We start from the raw sequence: 17,329 nt of genomic DNA, 5'->3' as shown, positions 1-17,329 counted from the left end.
AATAAAAAGCAGTTCTTAAATGCTATAGGAAATCACCTCTAGCAAGCCGAAATGTAATCCTGCTATGGATAGTCACTAGGCTGAAAAAGCTGTTTATACTTTAAACTCTAGTCAGAATTCAGTCTTCTCAGATGTAGAAAACATTTGGTTATATTTCTGTTGCAGTTATCTTGTGTGTGTGTGCTTCTGCTCTTTCCCATCTGGTTTCAAACCAGAATCAGAGAAGAACTGATAAAACACCATTTCTTTTTCACTATAGTGACTGGAAACAGATTGAAGAAATTCAGATAAATGTCGGAACTCATTAAAGCATGACCACTTAAATTTATTTATTTTTAAGTTGGAGGGGTTGCTGCCAATTAAAATGGCAAATTTACATGCAGAAGTCTGTCTGTACTGTTTTCTGTGTGGTGTGTCAGGCAGCATGTTCATTTGGGCATGGTAACAGAACAAAATCTGAACTGCAAAGACATTCACACAGCAGCATAAAAAGTACTGGCAGTGCTGTTTGATAGGACAAGAGGTAATCATTTTAAAGTAAAAGAGAGTAGATTCAGAGTAGACAGTACAGGTTGCCCAAAGAGGTGGTGGATGCCCCATCCCTGGAAACATTCAAGGTCAAGCTGGGCAGGACTCTGAGCAACCTGAACTAGTTGAAGATGTTTCTGCTCATTGTAGGGGGGTTGGAACTAGATGACTTTTAAAGGTCCCTTCCAACCCAAACCATTCCATAATTCTATTTGATTTTGGCTCAGAGTAGTTCTCCTGTGGTTTAAGGAAAGGGAAAAAATGGAAAGAAAAAAATGAAGCTGCCGGGACAAATAAAAGTATGTTTGAGGAAATTCTGATTTGTATTTTTTTTTAATAAGAATTTTGATGTTAAATTTTTACTGGAATTTCTTTCACTGATGTGCCTCAAGTAAGACTTGAAAGTACACTGCATTAGGGAGAAGAGAGATTATTATAATGCAACATTACAGGATGTCCAGCTAGCAGGATCAGGACCTCAGAACTGCACAATAATGATACCCAGATAACTGATGACGGCTGCCTGAAATGTCGACAATAAAGCAAACATATAAGGTATTGCTTAGGGTCTTAAAGAGGATACTGCTCAAGACAGGACAACTGCAGATACACGAAACTTTTTAACGAAGCAGAAAGAAGAAAAATATCACAATGAATGCAGGGAAAGCTGGGATGCTACACTCACATTTTAAACACTGTGTCTTTAAAGTATCATAGAAGAAATTAGAATTCCTTGGTTCTAGGTGATTCTGGATAACAGGAAAGTGGTGCTAACATTTGGCAAGAGAAGGACTTTTATTTCATCAGTTCCATTGATGAAGGCAGTTTTACCACAATCATTTTAGGGAGAGACTAGGCTTCAGGTCTCCTACAAATTAGAGTGAAACAGATAGTAACAGGGGAGAGCAGTTATGTCAGTTCCTACTTGGGACACAGGATACAACATATAGATTGTTGACATGTGTAATAAATAGCATTAGGATTGGGGGTGTCAAGATTTATTTGGGGCTCTTTAGATAGTGTGGTGTTGTGGATTATTGGCACAACCAACAGATACTGGACTCTGCAGTGTCAAAGAAATCTTCAGCACCCTTTGATGAGGAGGTTACTGATACTTTGTGCTGCAACTGATCCAGGGCACCCCTTAAGGGAGTAGCATGATAATTTGGCTGCACACTAAAACCCTGTGGTAAAAATTAGGATGAACATTTTCACATGGTAACTGTGAATCTCTCTTTAAAGGGAAAAAAAGATATTGTTGGTTGAAACCTTGTGTTTCTGGCTTCTGGACAAGTCATAACCCACTTACCTGTCCCCACACTAGAGAGCAGGATTTTATTATGGAAATAAAAACAGACCCTTAATCATCACAGCAGTCACAGGTGCCACTATAATATATTAGCTTGTTTTTAAAAAGAATATAAACCTTTTTCATTGGAAGAGCTGCTCTGAGCTGTTGATATGCTTGAATTTATGCAATGAGCTGGTAAACAGCAAAATCCATACATATCTTTAACTACACAGGCATTAGAGGTGAGCTCACAGGAAAAAAAAAAGAGGAAAAGGAAGGAAGAGAGAGAAGGAGGGAGGGAAGGAGAATCACAATATTTCCTCAGAGCGTAGGAAGAGATTAGAGTCCTGTTAATGGCAAAGCTACATGCTGTCTTCTCACCTGGTCTCTGTGAAACAGAAGTAGAAGGTCAAAATAGCAATAGTGTTTTGTAGTGACAAACTGAGTAGATTTCCTCAAATCATTCAGGACTGGACCTCCAATTCCATCAGGATCATTGATTTTCACATAAATGTGCATTTCACACTTTTTTGTGCATTGTACTTCTGGACTGAAGCACTGTAACTTCAAAACTCTTTCACAAAGGGCTGCAATCCAGCATAAAGATATCAACTTTACTGTGAAGAATATAGATGTACTGGATAATTATTTCAGGGCAAGATTTCAAAATATTTTTATTATTAATGAAATCTCCAGTTTATTCCATGATGTTGTTTATCCTGTGTAGTCATGGATAAGTGAATGGAAACCAAAGCTTCTATGGGTACCAGAAGAGCACAGCATAGTTTTCTGTATATTTCCATCTTGTCTTCTGTTGACTTTTGTGTCTTAAGACGGTGTTTTTGAGAATTTTTCAGTGATAAGGACATTTGAAAGGTCTCTGTTCTGTGATGTCTAATGATATAGGAACTCATAGTCTAGCTTTTACTGCTGCAAAGGCTCTCAGAGGGTCTCATCTCCATTATAAATCCATTTTCTCCAAACATGTAGGATTTTCCCTAAGACCTCTGCCCTCTGTCAAATCTGGAAAAACTAACCTTGGATTTGAATGCTGTTAGTAGGTCAGACAGATAAAGACATGCAGAGTAGAGGAACCAAATTTTAAAATTGGAAGAACCACTTCACAATCCAGACCTTAAAAGGTTATAGTTTTGTGGGCTTTTTTCTTTTTTTTTTTTTTTCCCATGCCTCTATAAACCCAACTTCTAGTAATTAGCATGTTCTGAATTGTATCAGTCCAGACTCTAGTTGTCTTGGGGGTCACAAGAATAAGGAGTCAAGGGACAGTAAGAGATGTGGAGACTTTTATGTACTGGTCTTTACTGGAAAAGTGAATGACTGCTTTAATTTAGTCCATCTGGATCCTAGAATTCTTGAGAGTGGACATATGTGGAACCACTCCACACTCCCCTAGGTGGAGAAAGAATTGTTATAGTAAATAGATCTCCTGCATTAGTACAGGGATTAATGACAGCTGGAGGAATTCTCAGCTGTTTAGGACCAGGTTCAGTCTTCTTTGTATTATAACATGCAGTAGGAGGCTGAAGATAAGAACGAGTTTTTTTGAGTTTGTTCTGTGTCCTTATTATATCTATTTTCCATTGCCTAAAAAGTATTCTCACATGTTCTCCTTTCAAGAGTATAAATCAGAATGATATGCTAGTCAAAGAACTCAATTTCTTATATATGATCTATTTTGGTTGTTTGTATTGCCATCTAATAGATTAAATATGATAAGTGTAAGTCCCTCATCCTGTTCTTCCTTGAGCACAGCCTCGCTGCTTTATATGTATGAAATTGTGTGATGCAGGTGAGAACACATGTACTCAGGTCTGGGCTAGACATGTAATTCTAGCAAGTCCATTGTCAGGATCAATCACCAGAACATCTGAGTACCTTTTGAGTGCAGGTGATATTTTAAGAATGAAATTAATTCTATATCACAAATTCTTCCCTATAATTTTTTCACCTAGCTTTTTGGATGGGCATTTAGTTACCTTTATCTGTTTGCTTTCACATACTGTCAGATTTGTAGAACCATACATAACAAAGAAGGGCTTCAAACTTACAGCTTGGGAAACAATGGGATTCACAACAATGCCTGTTGTTACCACAATCAGTTTTGCCTGTATAGGTGCTTCTACTTGCACAGTGTTCCAGTCAGATCAAGTTCCCACAATCTCTTGCTGTGTGGTCTGAGGTGCAGGTCTGGGGACTCAATCCCTCATTCTGCCAACTCTCACTATGTATCTTAGCTCCTGCTGCTGAGTCACCTTACTCTTTCACTTTTGGCACTTATTTAGTAAATGTTATGCAAGTAGATATATTGTCAAGTCTTTTACTCAAGGCAGTGCCTCTAGGTGCACAAATGCATAAGTGATTGTAACATTTGTACCACCTAAGGGCAGAAACCACTTACATTCAAACCATATGTATCCAAAGCAAAGCCAGTCCACAGATAGGTATACACTTAATCCTGACCGACAATGATCATTTTCTCAGGGTAAGAGATACACAGGGTAATCTCTGTATGACAAGTCTCATCCTAAATAGACATATTTGATTGTATTACATGGCACACAGTTGTTGGAATTACAATCTGCTGTCCAAACAGTCTTGAACCAGCACTAGGAATCCCATAAAATGGAGGGTAGGAGCTCATCAGGAATAGGCATCATTAAGATGAAAGTTCAGTGCTTTAATACGCACCTTCCACAGGGTGGTTTGGGATTTTACACAACTATAATGACCTTCCAGAAAAAAAAAATAAAAATTGCTATCTACAAGGCAGAGATCCTGAAAAGTCATTTATTGCCTTTGTACACAAAAAATTGTCAAACTCTTAATCTCTGATTTTTTTCTTGAACTCCCATCACTTAGGGGTTTGTAATCTTGTTGTGATTCTCAAACTCACCTCTGATCCTTGTCAATCTATTATCAGTGAATAAAACTGGAAGAATATTTTAGGAACTCGACTGCCTCCTTTAAACATTATTCTTGGCTCTGAACTTTTCTCTTCTACACTCCACTTTTGCAACGGTTATGATCTGGAATAAAATATGCTTTTTTCCTAATCAAGTAGTAAAACTGCCACTGCAAGTTTTTGCTGCTTTGGATACATAAACTTACTTATTCTTTAAGTCTGTGAAAGGTGCATCTGAGGAATCAGTAAAGTTTACTCCTCTTCCTTCATTTCTTGGCTTTGAGCTATAAAGCAGACATCCTTATTATTGACAAATTTATTTTTTGGCACTTCCTTATTGTCATAAATTGCATTCTGGCCACATAAGCAACAGGCATGAAGATGACAAATTAGGAAACTGGCATCAAAGTCCATTCTAACCACAACCTTTGAGTTTGTCCCCTTTCCTCTTCTTTTTTACTGTAGTTGTTTTGGTGCCAAGTGCACATTGCTTTGTTGTCAAATATGTGTCATTAATTCAAAAGGAATCTATGGTGATGTAGTCATATAACCATTATAGTGAACTGTGGAAAAATGGCAGTGGTATAAGGGTTGAAAACAGGGATTTCTACGTGTTTGATGCTGGGATTTTTACTCAGTGGTAAAAAGCTTGTAGCGCAAGGAACACTGCAATGTCTTATGCCTTTTTATTTTACTTGGGCTTCTGTTTTGGGTGGGTGTCTTTTTGTATTGGTGGATTTTTTGTTTTATTTTTTTGTGTTTGGAGTTTGTTTGTTTGTTTGTTTTGCACGGGATTAAAAAGACGGAAGAGAGGAATAAAGCTTTTACAGATTTGTGTGAGTCAGTAGATAATCAAACTTTAGTTGCTCATTTTTATTCATGTGTATCAAATACCTCGCATGTAAAATCCTATTTCCCAGCACAGTACTCTGGTTGTCTCATAGTACTTAATTGTGAAAGCCCAAGGTCAGATTTTTCCACCTAAGTAGTTATGCTTTTGCATGTTTGTTGGTATTGCTGAAGGATATTGCTCTGATATCTTAATAATGAGAGCACAATAGAAGTGTACTAAGGCCAGATTTCTGTCAGCCATCATTTATGCCTTTTATTTTAACCTCCCATTCAAGAATGGTTGCCATGTTGAAATGAAACTTACTTTTTTGTTTCTTTCTTTAGTAAATCATGGTTTTTATACCATGTTGTAACACATTAAATAAATAATGCAATTATATATATATATTCTGAGAGGGACTGTTTTCTTTTGTAAATGTCAATTGCATCCAATACTGTCTCTCTTTAAAAAAAAAAGTAAAATATTTTTGCTGTTACTGAATGTAGTATGTCTAATTGGTGACAGGCTTTGTCCTCAAATTAATGCTCAGCTCCAGTTATAATATCATTATGTCATAACACTGAAAAATTCTAATTAAGATGATCTGTTTGCCAGGAAAAAGTTTAGTATATCAATTAATCTGTTTTATCAGGGGGAGTGTTCCCTTCCCCAACCCCTAACTCCTGATCACAGCCTGAATGATGAGAAAAACATCACAGATGCATGCTGCATTGGACAAAGAACACATGCATGCATTTAAATCATGTATATCTTACTTTTTACTGATGTAATTGTGAAATATGTTCTTTTTGCATTCATAATTAGGGGGTGGAACAGATGGTGAAGGCTTAGTTTAAAATAATCTGTCATTAAAATAACCTAGCCTACTGGTAATTCTTCACTCTAACTGGAGTTTAGGTCAGGGTAACAGGGGGTTTTGCAACACTGGAATACACTAGAAAGAATTAGGGACTTCATGGATAGTATGAAATATGAGGATATTCTCCAGAAGGACACTGTAGTAAGACTCCAGTGAATTAAATTTGCCTGTATTGGGAATATGCAAAAATGGCTGGGACAAAATTCCTCTGACAAATATAAATCCATTTACTATGATGCATTATACATAAGCGCACATTCGGTCAAAGTGGTACAGTGGGTTTCATATCCTGTGAAGAAATAACCTCACTATGCTTCAAATATTGTAGAAGGCACTTAGTATTTTGGGTTAAAAACCTGTGCTTTACAGTTTTGTATTATTCTGATGTCAGAGGATATAAATTATAATTATTTTCATTATTATTCAGAGGTGCTGTAGCTAGTGACTTTTGTGTCTCACTTCATGTCTACCACATTGACTTGCTGGTATGTGACAAAGGAAAGCTTGTATCAGTCCTGTGTGGCTAGTTTGGAACAGTTTTCAGAAATAAGAAAACTGGCTTAGTAAATCAGATACTTCCATGTCTTTAAAGCATTTATTTTAGTGTTCCCTCCAAGATTTCATTCTTTAACAGCTTTGAAGAGAGCATATAGATTTCAGCATGGTATTATGAAAAATCTTCTTGAGGAGGGGCAAGCATTAACATTTGTGTCGGTTCTTTTTCATCTTAATCCAACCTTGGTTAATAATCAGAAAATTCTACATAGTGGGTAAGAAGATGTAATTAACCCTTTGACCCCAGAATCTTAATTGGTGCCTGTTGAAAACAGTGGGACAGTTAAAAAAAATAAATTAAAAAGTAGCCTGTGGTGATTGAAACAGCATAATACATAATGGTTTTCTGAAATAAAAAGTACTTGGAAGCTTCAGCTTTAATCACATTTTGCATAAAACTGGTAAATGTAGGTTTAAACAAGAAGTTGTCAGTCTACCTTAAATTGGGTTGTGCTCAAAATTGGCATTTGAGGTCACCTTGACCCTTTCTCAGCTGCCACACTAGATGGGATAGGACTGGTTTTATGACAGTCAACTTCATTTATTTAAAAAAAAAAAAAAGATAATTGAACTCAAGAATATTTTCCTAACAGAAGACACTCTACCCTTATATTCATGCCCTCTCCTTCCATGAAAATAGGGCATGTTATGAAAAAACAGTTACCTTTGCAGGCCCTATTTATAATTAACTGTGGAATGTCCAAAACAGAAATCCTATCTGCCTTTGAACTACAGTGAAACTCTTCAGAAATTCTAGCTGGAAATTACACTGTGGCACTCATTTGAAAAGAGAGATTTGAAAGCTGACTAAATCCAGTATCCTTCTCTCATTTATTGTGTCCTCAGTAATACATAGGTGATATGAATAATACTTTCAGAGTTTTCTTATTGAAAGAAAATTTTTTGTGAATATATAGTATACAATGATATCACATACTCTTCTGTAGTATATAACATAACCTGTGTGATGTTGCCTTACACCTTCTCTGAAGTCTGCTGCTCTCTTGGCATGCACAAAGGATGTACGCTTTATGAAAAATTGAAAAATTTCAACACGCATTACTTAAATAATAAATATTCATAAATAATACCTATGAATAACGAATGAGACAGTCCTTCAGAACTAATGTTTGACCTGTAAAAGGAACAACAACATTGTCACAAAAATGGTCCGTCTCAGCCCTTTCATACTGGTGGGAGGAACTGCCTTGCACTGGAAGATGGTTAGTTTTCCTCCTATTTTTATTGTAATTTTTCTTAGGTATTGAAACTTGAGCTTAGTATTTGAAGTTTTTGTTCTAATGTCTCTATGTTTTAGGCATGGAAGTAGTTAAGTGTCCATTAGCTGTTAATTAGTGGCTTTTTCAAAATACGATTAAATAAACGTTCTGATTTTGCTCTATTGAAAAAAATGCTGAATTCAGTCAGTAATGGTATCCAAGCATTACTTCAAAGAAGCAGGAAAAGAAATGGAGAAGGAATGACTACCCATGATTTATTAGTCTCTGTTGGCTTAATGAACAAATTTTATGGCACAGGAGGCGACCAATCCCATAAGAAATCAAAGGTGTTGGTATGCTGCACTGGCTTTGCCAGTCCTTCAGTGGTGCCTCCTTACTTGGAGGTAAAAGTAAGGAATAGTCTCACAGAAAGAGAAGAAAAGACTAAAGAATTAAAACTGTTTAATTGAAATGAGAGAATCAGAGTCAATGGGATGGAAAAGTAGCAAGTGCTTAAGACGACTAATACTTCTCGCTTCAACTCTCTTCCCACTTGCTGATGACTTTCAAACTTTAGCTATGGAGGCTGAAATTTCTTTGTACAGCTATGTTGACCAGAGATAGTTTTATTTGTTTATATTTTTCCAGAAAAACTATTTTCACCCAGTTTCAAAAGAGCACTGAGGGAAACATTTCTACCTAATTAGTACTATAAGCTTCCTTCAATTTTTTGTTTCATTAAGAAGTCTATATTCCTAAATAAGATCATGTGTATAAAAGAAGCAGAAAAGCCGTCAGTGACTCAGAGAATTAATTTTTTTCTGTTCTTGCAAAACTCTATCAAGATATACCAGATAATTACATACTAATGCAATGTACTAAACAGACCAGATCATAAGTACATTCCAACTGCATGTAACTCTCTCAAATAGCAAAGCAAGGGGACTGCACTAAAATCCTGGCTATATAAAAAACTGAGAAGAGGAAAGTTGTTTCTGTATGATACACAAATAACCTGTAAAACATCTTTCCTCAAGATATCATTAAACCAGGAATTTAACAAGATTATAAAAAAAAAATTCTAAGGAAGATCGGATATCATAATTGTGCCAACTACTAACAACAATAGGTTAGAAATAAACCTCTGGTAGCCTTGTCATTGCCCATATGGATATTCCAAACACTATTCTGAAGAGTCTAGGTACATCCTATAAGACAGGAAAATGAACAGCTACAGATAGGCTGTTGGTCTCGTTCAGTTGTGGCAATTTGTTGTTGCTTGTGGAGAATGACGTTCCATACAGGTGGCCAAGGAGTCAGTGTCATGCTTCTCAGTTTTATCTCTCACAGAGAGTTAAACCAGTTTCCTCAAAGGAATATGGGACAGAGCATCAGGAAAACTTAAAGCAAGCCCTTTAAAGATTTACTCTTCTGAATAAAAGAAATTGTACATAGTGGGGGAGATCAGATGTGCAAAGGTTTTGATTGTCCTGGTATGGATCTAAGTTTGAACTTCACTGTTCCAAATTTTCCACCTGTTACTGATGTTAAGAATGCAAGGAACTGATGTTAATAATTTGAAAAAAAAAAAAAAAAAGATGATTTATAAGAGGTCATAAATGGCTTGCATAATATAAATGTTTTTACATGAAGGAAATCTATGCAGATTTACATTTTTATTAATTCATAAATATAAATTAGGGTCTTTCTTTAATGCGGTGTCTTTAGTGAGAGTTTGTTTTCCAATATGGGGTCTATTATTTTTAGAAAACTCAGATTTTTGAACTAATTCCACCACCTACTACATCAGAGAAGGGGAACATTTGCCAAAGACAGCTTCTGAATAGCAGCCTGTTGGAAATTAATCAAGAAGCAGAAGAATAGAGAAATAAAACCTCTCAGAAATCACTGTTGTGTATTTGAAAAGGAGTGAAATGATTACATGACTATTTCACCCTATATCTCCATCAAATTTACGTGTTTTTCTTCTTTTGCCTTCCAAAACCAGGTTGATCCATGCTACAATTATATTTTCACTTTACATGTACCTTTGTCACAAGGAAATATTTGGGATGGGATTTTTGGGATTGTTCCTTGTTCCTTCCAGCTTTTGGGCTGTTTCATATTTTCTGACTTGTTTTAGCATTTCTAATTTCTGTACTTTTGTGATTTTACTTTGCAATAGCAAGTGTTTGCCAGTAATCACTCCCATTAAAGGTAAAAAGGTAAAGGCACGAATAGCTTATGAAAGGCAGTTTCTTCCTAGTGTAGGTTTGCTCTTATTCGTAGAGGTGTATTTCTGTCTTGATGTGCAGTGATTTACTCCATGTGTCAGGTTAGAATATAGTTCTTTGTTTATTAACTGCACTCATGTTTCAAAAGGTATGCATTAATCACTGCAGTTGTATTTTGATTTTTGCAGTTGCAATGGAAACCACATCCAAAGACTTGAACCTGTCAAAGTAAAATCTGATCTAGAGTTTTACAACGAAGGGATGAAATTCATAACATTTCTAGAGACTTAAGCTGTAAACATATTTGACAGTAATCTGCTGATTGGCTTTGTTTGTTGTCTCACAAAAGGAAAATGTGAGGGGGTGGGTGTGTGTGCGTGCACGTGCGTGTATGTGTGTAATCTTCAATTAATTTACAAATTATTGAGGTCCATAGTGGTTTGAGTGATGACAGGATTTTATTTTCTCCTTTTCAGTTTTTTGGAAGTGGAAATTGTCTGCTTTGATTCTGAAGGATGGGGGGATGTGATCTTTTTATATACGATTCAATTGGAAGGTTATTTGTTTTCCTTATTTATTTCTTCCTGTTAAAAAAAAAATTATTTTTCTGTATTTCTTCTGTCGAGCAAATGAGATAAATTTTATCTAGTATATGGCAGATGTAAGCACAACAGTAAGTCCTTCAACTTAGTAATATACTCATATGCTGTTTATTAAAATGTGGGCAGAATATAAAGGAATTGTCTTAGGAGTTCAAATTAAAGCCACTCTCATAACAATCAGAACATTTTCCTCAATTTACTCTGTGATGTCTTTGTTTGAATCTATTTCTATCTGTCATTTGGAGGTTTTTATTAATCTATTCACTTTTTTTTTCCCCTTACTCTGTAGTCCCTGGATGGATTTGTATTTGCACTAAATCAAGAAGGAAAATTTTTGTACATTTCAGAAACTGTCTCCATCTATTTAGGCCTGTCCCAAGTAAGTACATGCTTTCAATTCTAGAGCATAACTGTGTATGATGCATTATTCTGTTTATCATTCTTAAGGAAATAATAATTTTGCTTTTGTATTTTGCATGAATTATTGAATTATTTGTTTAAAGCTGCATCTTGTTCATCCTGAGACACAACTGAAAAATCTGTCTATGAGTATTGGATGTTGAGATGTGTCTGAAAACTTTTTGCCACAAAGGATCATTATTAATTTATTGAGAACAAATGAAGTTTCTTTTCTCAGTTGTTTTGAACTTTAAACCTCTATACCTGATAGGAAAGGGACACTCTAATAGTACTTCCCTTGTGTCCTATTACTGGATGTTTATGGAGTACCCTGCATTATCCAGGGAGCTGACACGATGACAGGGAGTCATTTGGAGTCAAGAAATGCTGAAAGAGACCATTAAAATGTCTTGCAGGGAGGGTTCCAACAAGGACACATTTTGATGCTTTCACAAATGCTCAGTAATATGAAGAAATGAATTTATAAAATATAATAGTTTTTGTTTGTTGTTTTTTTTTCATTTAATTGCTGACAACTGTTTTTCAAAGATTAAAAGGCAGGACAGAAGTTAGTTGTTAATGTTTATTCCTAATCTTGCGGCATTCAGAAATGTTTAGGCAGGATAGCTTCTTTCTGCCTGCACTTAGAAATGCAGTAGAAAGTTTTTGCATGATGATTTTCAGAGTAGGATAATCTACTTCTATTGCAGTCACCCTAAGGAGAAAAAAAACTCTGAAGTAATATTTATTTCAGCTCCTTTAAATTGGGACCCATACTGCTATGAGGAAGCACCTATTAGCACAAGCTACTGTCAGTTTTGCTGTATCCCACCAACAATGAAACAGGAAATTTTAACATTTGGTGCCAAAAAAAGACTAATTTTAAATATTATCTGGTGAGAATCTGAATAGAGTTTCATTAATTCCTCATAGAACGTGCAAGCAATTGGCTGTAATAAGTTCAGTAATTGTTATTTTGTGATGACTTTGGCAAACCCAATGCTAGAAATGGAAACAAGAGCTGTTTCTAACTCATATCAGTATTCTTGTCTCTCATTAAAGTCCCTTGTTTTGTAATAGACTTTAATCCCTGACTTAATCTGTTTGGGAGTTAGTGTGAGGAATCTCACATTTTGAAATCAGTGCACCACCATGTTGATAATACAGTAAAGAATTGGAACTTTAATGTTTATTATTGTCTTATGTTCATATTAATCTGTTTTATGCATAGTATCCAACAAAGTTTAATAAGCCAGTAAAGAAGAAGGATGGATAATTAGTTTAAGCAGGTAAATGCTAATTAGGAAACTCCTGAAAGGCATCCATTATACACTAGCTTAAAACAAATTTTACAGCCCTGGTTAGTGGTGTAATCCAAATTCTGTCAAGGCAACTGCATTTTCTGTAATTGAGATGTGTATGTTTGCTTTGCATAACAGATGGCTCTGTATGCTTAGACTGATAGCTAGGAAAATAATAATTGCATTATTCTGGCCAAAAGAATATTAGCTCTTGGGTTTTGGCCATTTCAGTCAGTCCTCCTGCCAGCACAGCATATGCACATATATGGATTGGATTTTCAAGGAAATTGATGCATCTGGAATAGTGCGGCCATCTGAAATATCATCTGTTCAAGAAAAATTTGGCTTTAACCCTATGCTAGTCTCTTGTTAAAAGCATTTTCTGCCACTGTCTTTTTAACTGTAAGAGTTGGTAAATCTTTCCATACTCAGAACTCACACAGTGTTGTTAGGACTTTACACTTAATCTTTATCCACATACATATTTCAGGAAAGTGTTCAGATAAATAAATGAATTATCTTTGCATGTTAGAGTATTTGATATATCAGGACAAACATTTCCATGTGTTCACCACTGAAAGTACTGATGGAAAAGCTACCAAAAATCAGAACAAGGACTATGGATTTTTATACAATAGTAAATGAAATCTACCGAAATCTACTAAAATATGTGAGATTTTTGCTGTTCTTCTCTTCTGTCTTTATGGAGACATTTTATACTTCTCAGACCTCCTGTACTTGTATTTTTAATATTTTATTCTCTTGCTATAATATTTTATAGATAGTTTCTTAATTACTTCAAAAGAAATGCTGTAGCTACTTATTACTAAATCACTAGTCAAAGCTTATTTGTTACAAAAAATACCAGCAAGAATATTCATAGAACCATTTCTCAAACTATCCATGGAAATGCTACTGTTTGCACTATAAAGACTTAAAATACTTGTGAATTCTGAATTTCTGGATTTGTACTGTGTGATACATGTGGCATTGCATTTCTTGCACTGCAGGTAAACGTTGATATGACCCTATCCTTATACTCCCAAACTACGTATTTATAGAGAACTTCTAGGTAGTTTTCAACTTAAAATCTGGATATGTATTATAAGGATTTTTATTTGAAACCTCTTCATCAAGTGCTGACTGTGGAGTCTTGCTTTCTAGTCAAATGACTTCTCTAAGACTTCATCCTTGTTTAGTTCAGCTTTTTTCCTTTTTTTTAACTGGTATGCGTGGAAGTAGTGTACAATATATTTTGTACTTGCAAAGCAAAATCTTATGTCTCTTAGCTAAAGGAAAACAGTCCTTTTACTGAATCTCAGTAGGTAAAAACAGTTTTTTACAGAACCCAATTTTTCTCTTTTCTGAACATTTAGAGCCAGTGGTGCAAAACAAATGGAAGCTGATGTTCTAAGATAGCTCCAGGACTAATAGTAAAGAAATCTGATAAAACAATATCTTGGGAGGCAGCCTGGCAATGATGATAATAAAGTTACCTCTGGCAAAAGGAACAGTATATTTGCACAGTAAACAAAAATTACAATAAATAGAGTTTTGACATTACAATGAATATACCTTGCATGTAGATAGCCACAACATATATTTTTGAACACTTTATCTACAAGCTAATGCTAGCCAAAAATTTTAAGTTAGTTTGGCAGATATAGATTTTTAGACCATACTGGAATTGCAACAAAAGCAGTTTCAGAGAACATAAAAAGTAGAGGGAAAGACATAGTTAGTTGAAAATAACGAGTGAGGTAAGGTAAAGAATCAAAGCAGCAGAAATGGACCAAAAATCTCCCAGTTATACCCTCAGTCTGTATAAATTGTCATGGTTCAGTTATACTTGAGGCAAGCTGAAATAATTCAACATACTTTTTACTTCTTTCAGGAACTTTAGTATTTGTGGAAAGACTCAGACATGTCTAGAAATGTGCAGTATGACCAGGATTTCTTCCTGGGTTGGACAACATGACCTGTGATAGTGTAGCTTTCCCTTTTGTCAATACAAACAGCTTTTTATGCTGCATCTCTGTAGTGATGTTTGTTCTTCATGTATATCTAGTCTCGGGCATTTTCCAAGTCAGTAGCTAACTTCTGATATCAGAGTAACTGCCATCTTTGGAATACTCAGGCCCTGATTCCTTTTAGAATTGCAATGAGATTTCAAAAGAAAATGGCTAAAAAGTCACCATATCTGGACATTGAATAGGCCTTCAAATCACTCCTTCCAGCACTTAGAAGTCATTATCAGTGCTTACCTAAGAGATTTCAATTCTTTTGAAAAGTCTCTGTGTTTGAGGCTTAGACCAAAAATATGCTGAAATGTAAATAGTAACATAAAAGGGGTAAAATCTATCCAGAACCAGACAGAAAAAATATTTCTTATCTGGAAAGGAAAAAAATTGTCAGACATAGGATGTTTCAAGGTCAAAAATATTATTGAAGTGTAGAAAATATTATGGGTTGATAATCTGTCTAGGATGCTTTTGCTTTCAGGAAACTAGTCACCTCTCACCAACAGTTGTACGCAACAAAGATATTATGTATTGTTTCCCCTCTGTGAGGTCCACACCTTAAAGTAAAACATTTCCTACTTGTCCAGGACATAGAGCAGGTTTGCAAATTGGCCTGTTGAAAAGAGAACTCACTAAAAAGGAACAGTGCAGCTGCTAGCATAATAGGAGATAGATAATAGAGATGAAGAAGGAAGAAAAAAAGAATAAATTGTGGATAATTTATCCTTTTTAAAACAAGGCAGGCAAAACCAACAGGTATATTACATGTGTACTCTGTTACTAGTAGCATAACCTATCTCCTTATTTTGGCTTTCTGTGCATTTGTTCTATGAAATGGCAAATAAAATTATAGCTACAGCACACAAGTGCAAGGTCAAATAAATGACAGTACTCATTCTATTTGTGAAGCTATTCTGAAAAGGAACCATGGTGCCAAATGTGGTTTATTTGAATAATAAAGAAGAATTAGATTCCCCTGATAACTTGGCTGAGGGCCAATAAATCACTGGAGGTTAAGAATGCTTTGCAACTGCCATGTATTTCTTTTGCTTTTACAAAGCACAAACCTCAACTACTATGCTCTACCTGTTTTTCAATGCAAATCGAGGTTAGTAGATGGTTAAAGAATTGCTTTTGTGCTCTGTTTGCTTAAAAAATATTATAAGGCAATCTTGGAGCTTTCATTCTGTAAGTTCTACCTTATTTTCCTCCTATACTATTATCTAAATAATAATAATAATGATAATGATGATGATTATATAAAAATTCCAAGGGAAAAAAAAAGAAAAGCAAAAGCCAGGAGCTTCACAGGAAAATTGCAATTTTTTTAAGCAAATTCAGACAATAACTAATCCAGGAAAGAATTTGCCTTTTTTTTTTTTTTCCTTGTATTGCTGTCATTGTTTTAGTGTTCTGAATGTAAATTTCTATATGAAATGAGCATTTGTGCTCGTTTAGTAAATTGGTGCACTAGCATTGTTAACTTTTTAATAGTTTTTTCCCCTTTAAAAATGGCAAATAAAAGCCTGAGAAATTCTGTGTTGGTCATGCGGGTTTTTAAAAATTTTTTCTTTAACATTCAGTATAAGAAAATTAATTTACTCTTGTCTTTTATGCTAAAAGAAGTGAGCAAGGAAGGAGCTCTATTGAAATAGAGCAGCTCTGAGGATTTTGAGAGCAGTAAGAAAATATAAGTATCAAAATAATTCAGAAACAGTACAAGGCACAGTGGCACATTATCAATTTACAACATTTAAATTGATAAATGCTTGGTGGTGAAGGCCTACAAGGGCACTTTGAAAAGCAAATAGCGACCTGCTGAAGAAATTGATTTTTTCCCCCCCGAAAATGACTGCATGATGCATCATTTGACTGCATGCTGTCCAAGTGCTTGACAGAGATAATCTCAGCAATCCCACGGGTGACCTTATCGTTCTCACCAGGGCAACTTTGTCTAGGTTCTGACTTTGTGCATGTCAAGGTTTCCTCAGGCAGGATCCTTAGGGGGAAAAAGTTCTTCTGTTCGATCCAGATATTGAACCACTCTTGAAGGCATTCCCCCACCCCCAAAAAGGCAAGCTTGTTTCTTTTCTTCATAATTATGAATGAACTGAACAAGAGAAAATATCTATAGACACAGTATCTTTGCTGAAGCCATTATTGCCTTTTCAGTGTAGTTTAGTTTAGCTCTTAAAGGAGAAGGGATACCTGCCATTAGACTTTATCAGACACAGTTGAAAGACCAAAATGTATGGCACTCTTCTACGTAACAGGGATATCTCCCCCGCTTTCTTTTTCACACTCACTGTTTGCAGCTTTATTTTTCTCATGAGAAGATTTTGCCATTGTCACAGTATTTCATATCAGTGCCTAAATTTTTTTTTTCTTTATGCTGTTTTAATTGGTGAGGTGTTTTTAATCCCTATCCCAACCTAAGAACTTTTAAGACAACTCAAGTGCAAATGACAAACTGACAGAAGTCCTGCACATCAACATCAATATGCATAATTTTGCATAGACACTCTGTAACAACCTTCACTGTA

General features: G+C 35.4%; 1 protein-coding gene across 6 annotated transcripts in view; it reads left to right on the top strand.

Annotated features, from left to right (window-relative positions):
• Positions 1-17,329, top strand: part of NPAS3 (neuronal PAS domain protein 3) — a 608,446-nt gene that overhangs the window by 414,013 nt on the left and 177,104 nt on the right. For all 6 annotated transcript variants that reach the window (XM_051806249.1, XM_051806250.1, XM_051806252.1 and 3 more), the window contains one exon: positions 11,355-11,444. In XM_051806249.1, the coding sequence (XP_051662209.1) occupies positions 11,355-11,444 (90 nt within the window). The remainder of the gene's footprint in view (positions 1-11,354; positions 11,445-17,329) is intronic.

Source organism: Manacus candei, unplaced genomic scaffold, assembly GCF_025592945.1.
Source record: "Manacus candei isolate 608988 ecotype Guabito, Panama unplaced genomic scaffold, ASM2559294v1 h1tg000067l, whole genome shotgun sequence".
In the NCBI taxonomy this organism is placed as follows: Eukaryota; Metazoa; Chordata; class Aves; order Passeriformes; family Pipridae; genus Manacus; species Manacus candei.
This window is presented reverse-complemented; position numbering and strand designations above follow the sequence as displayed.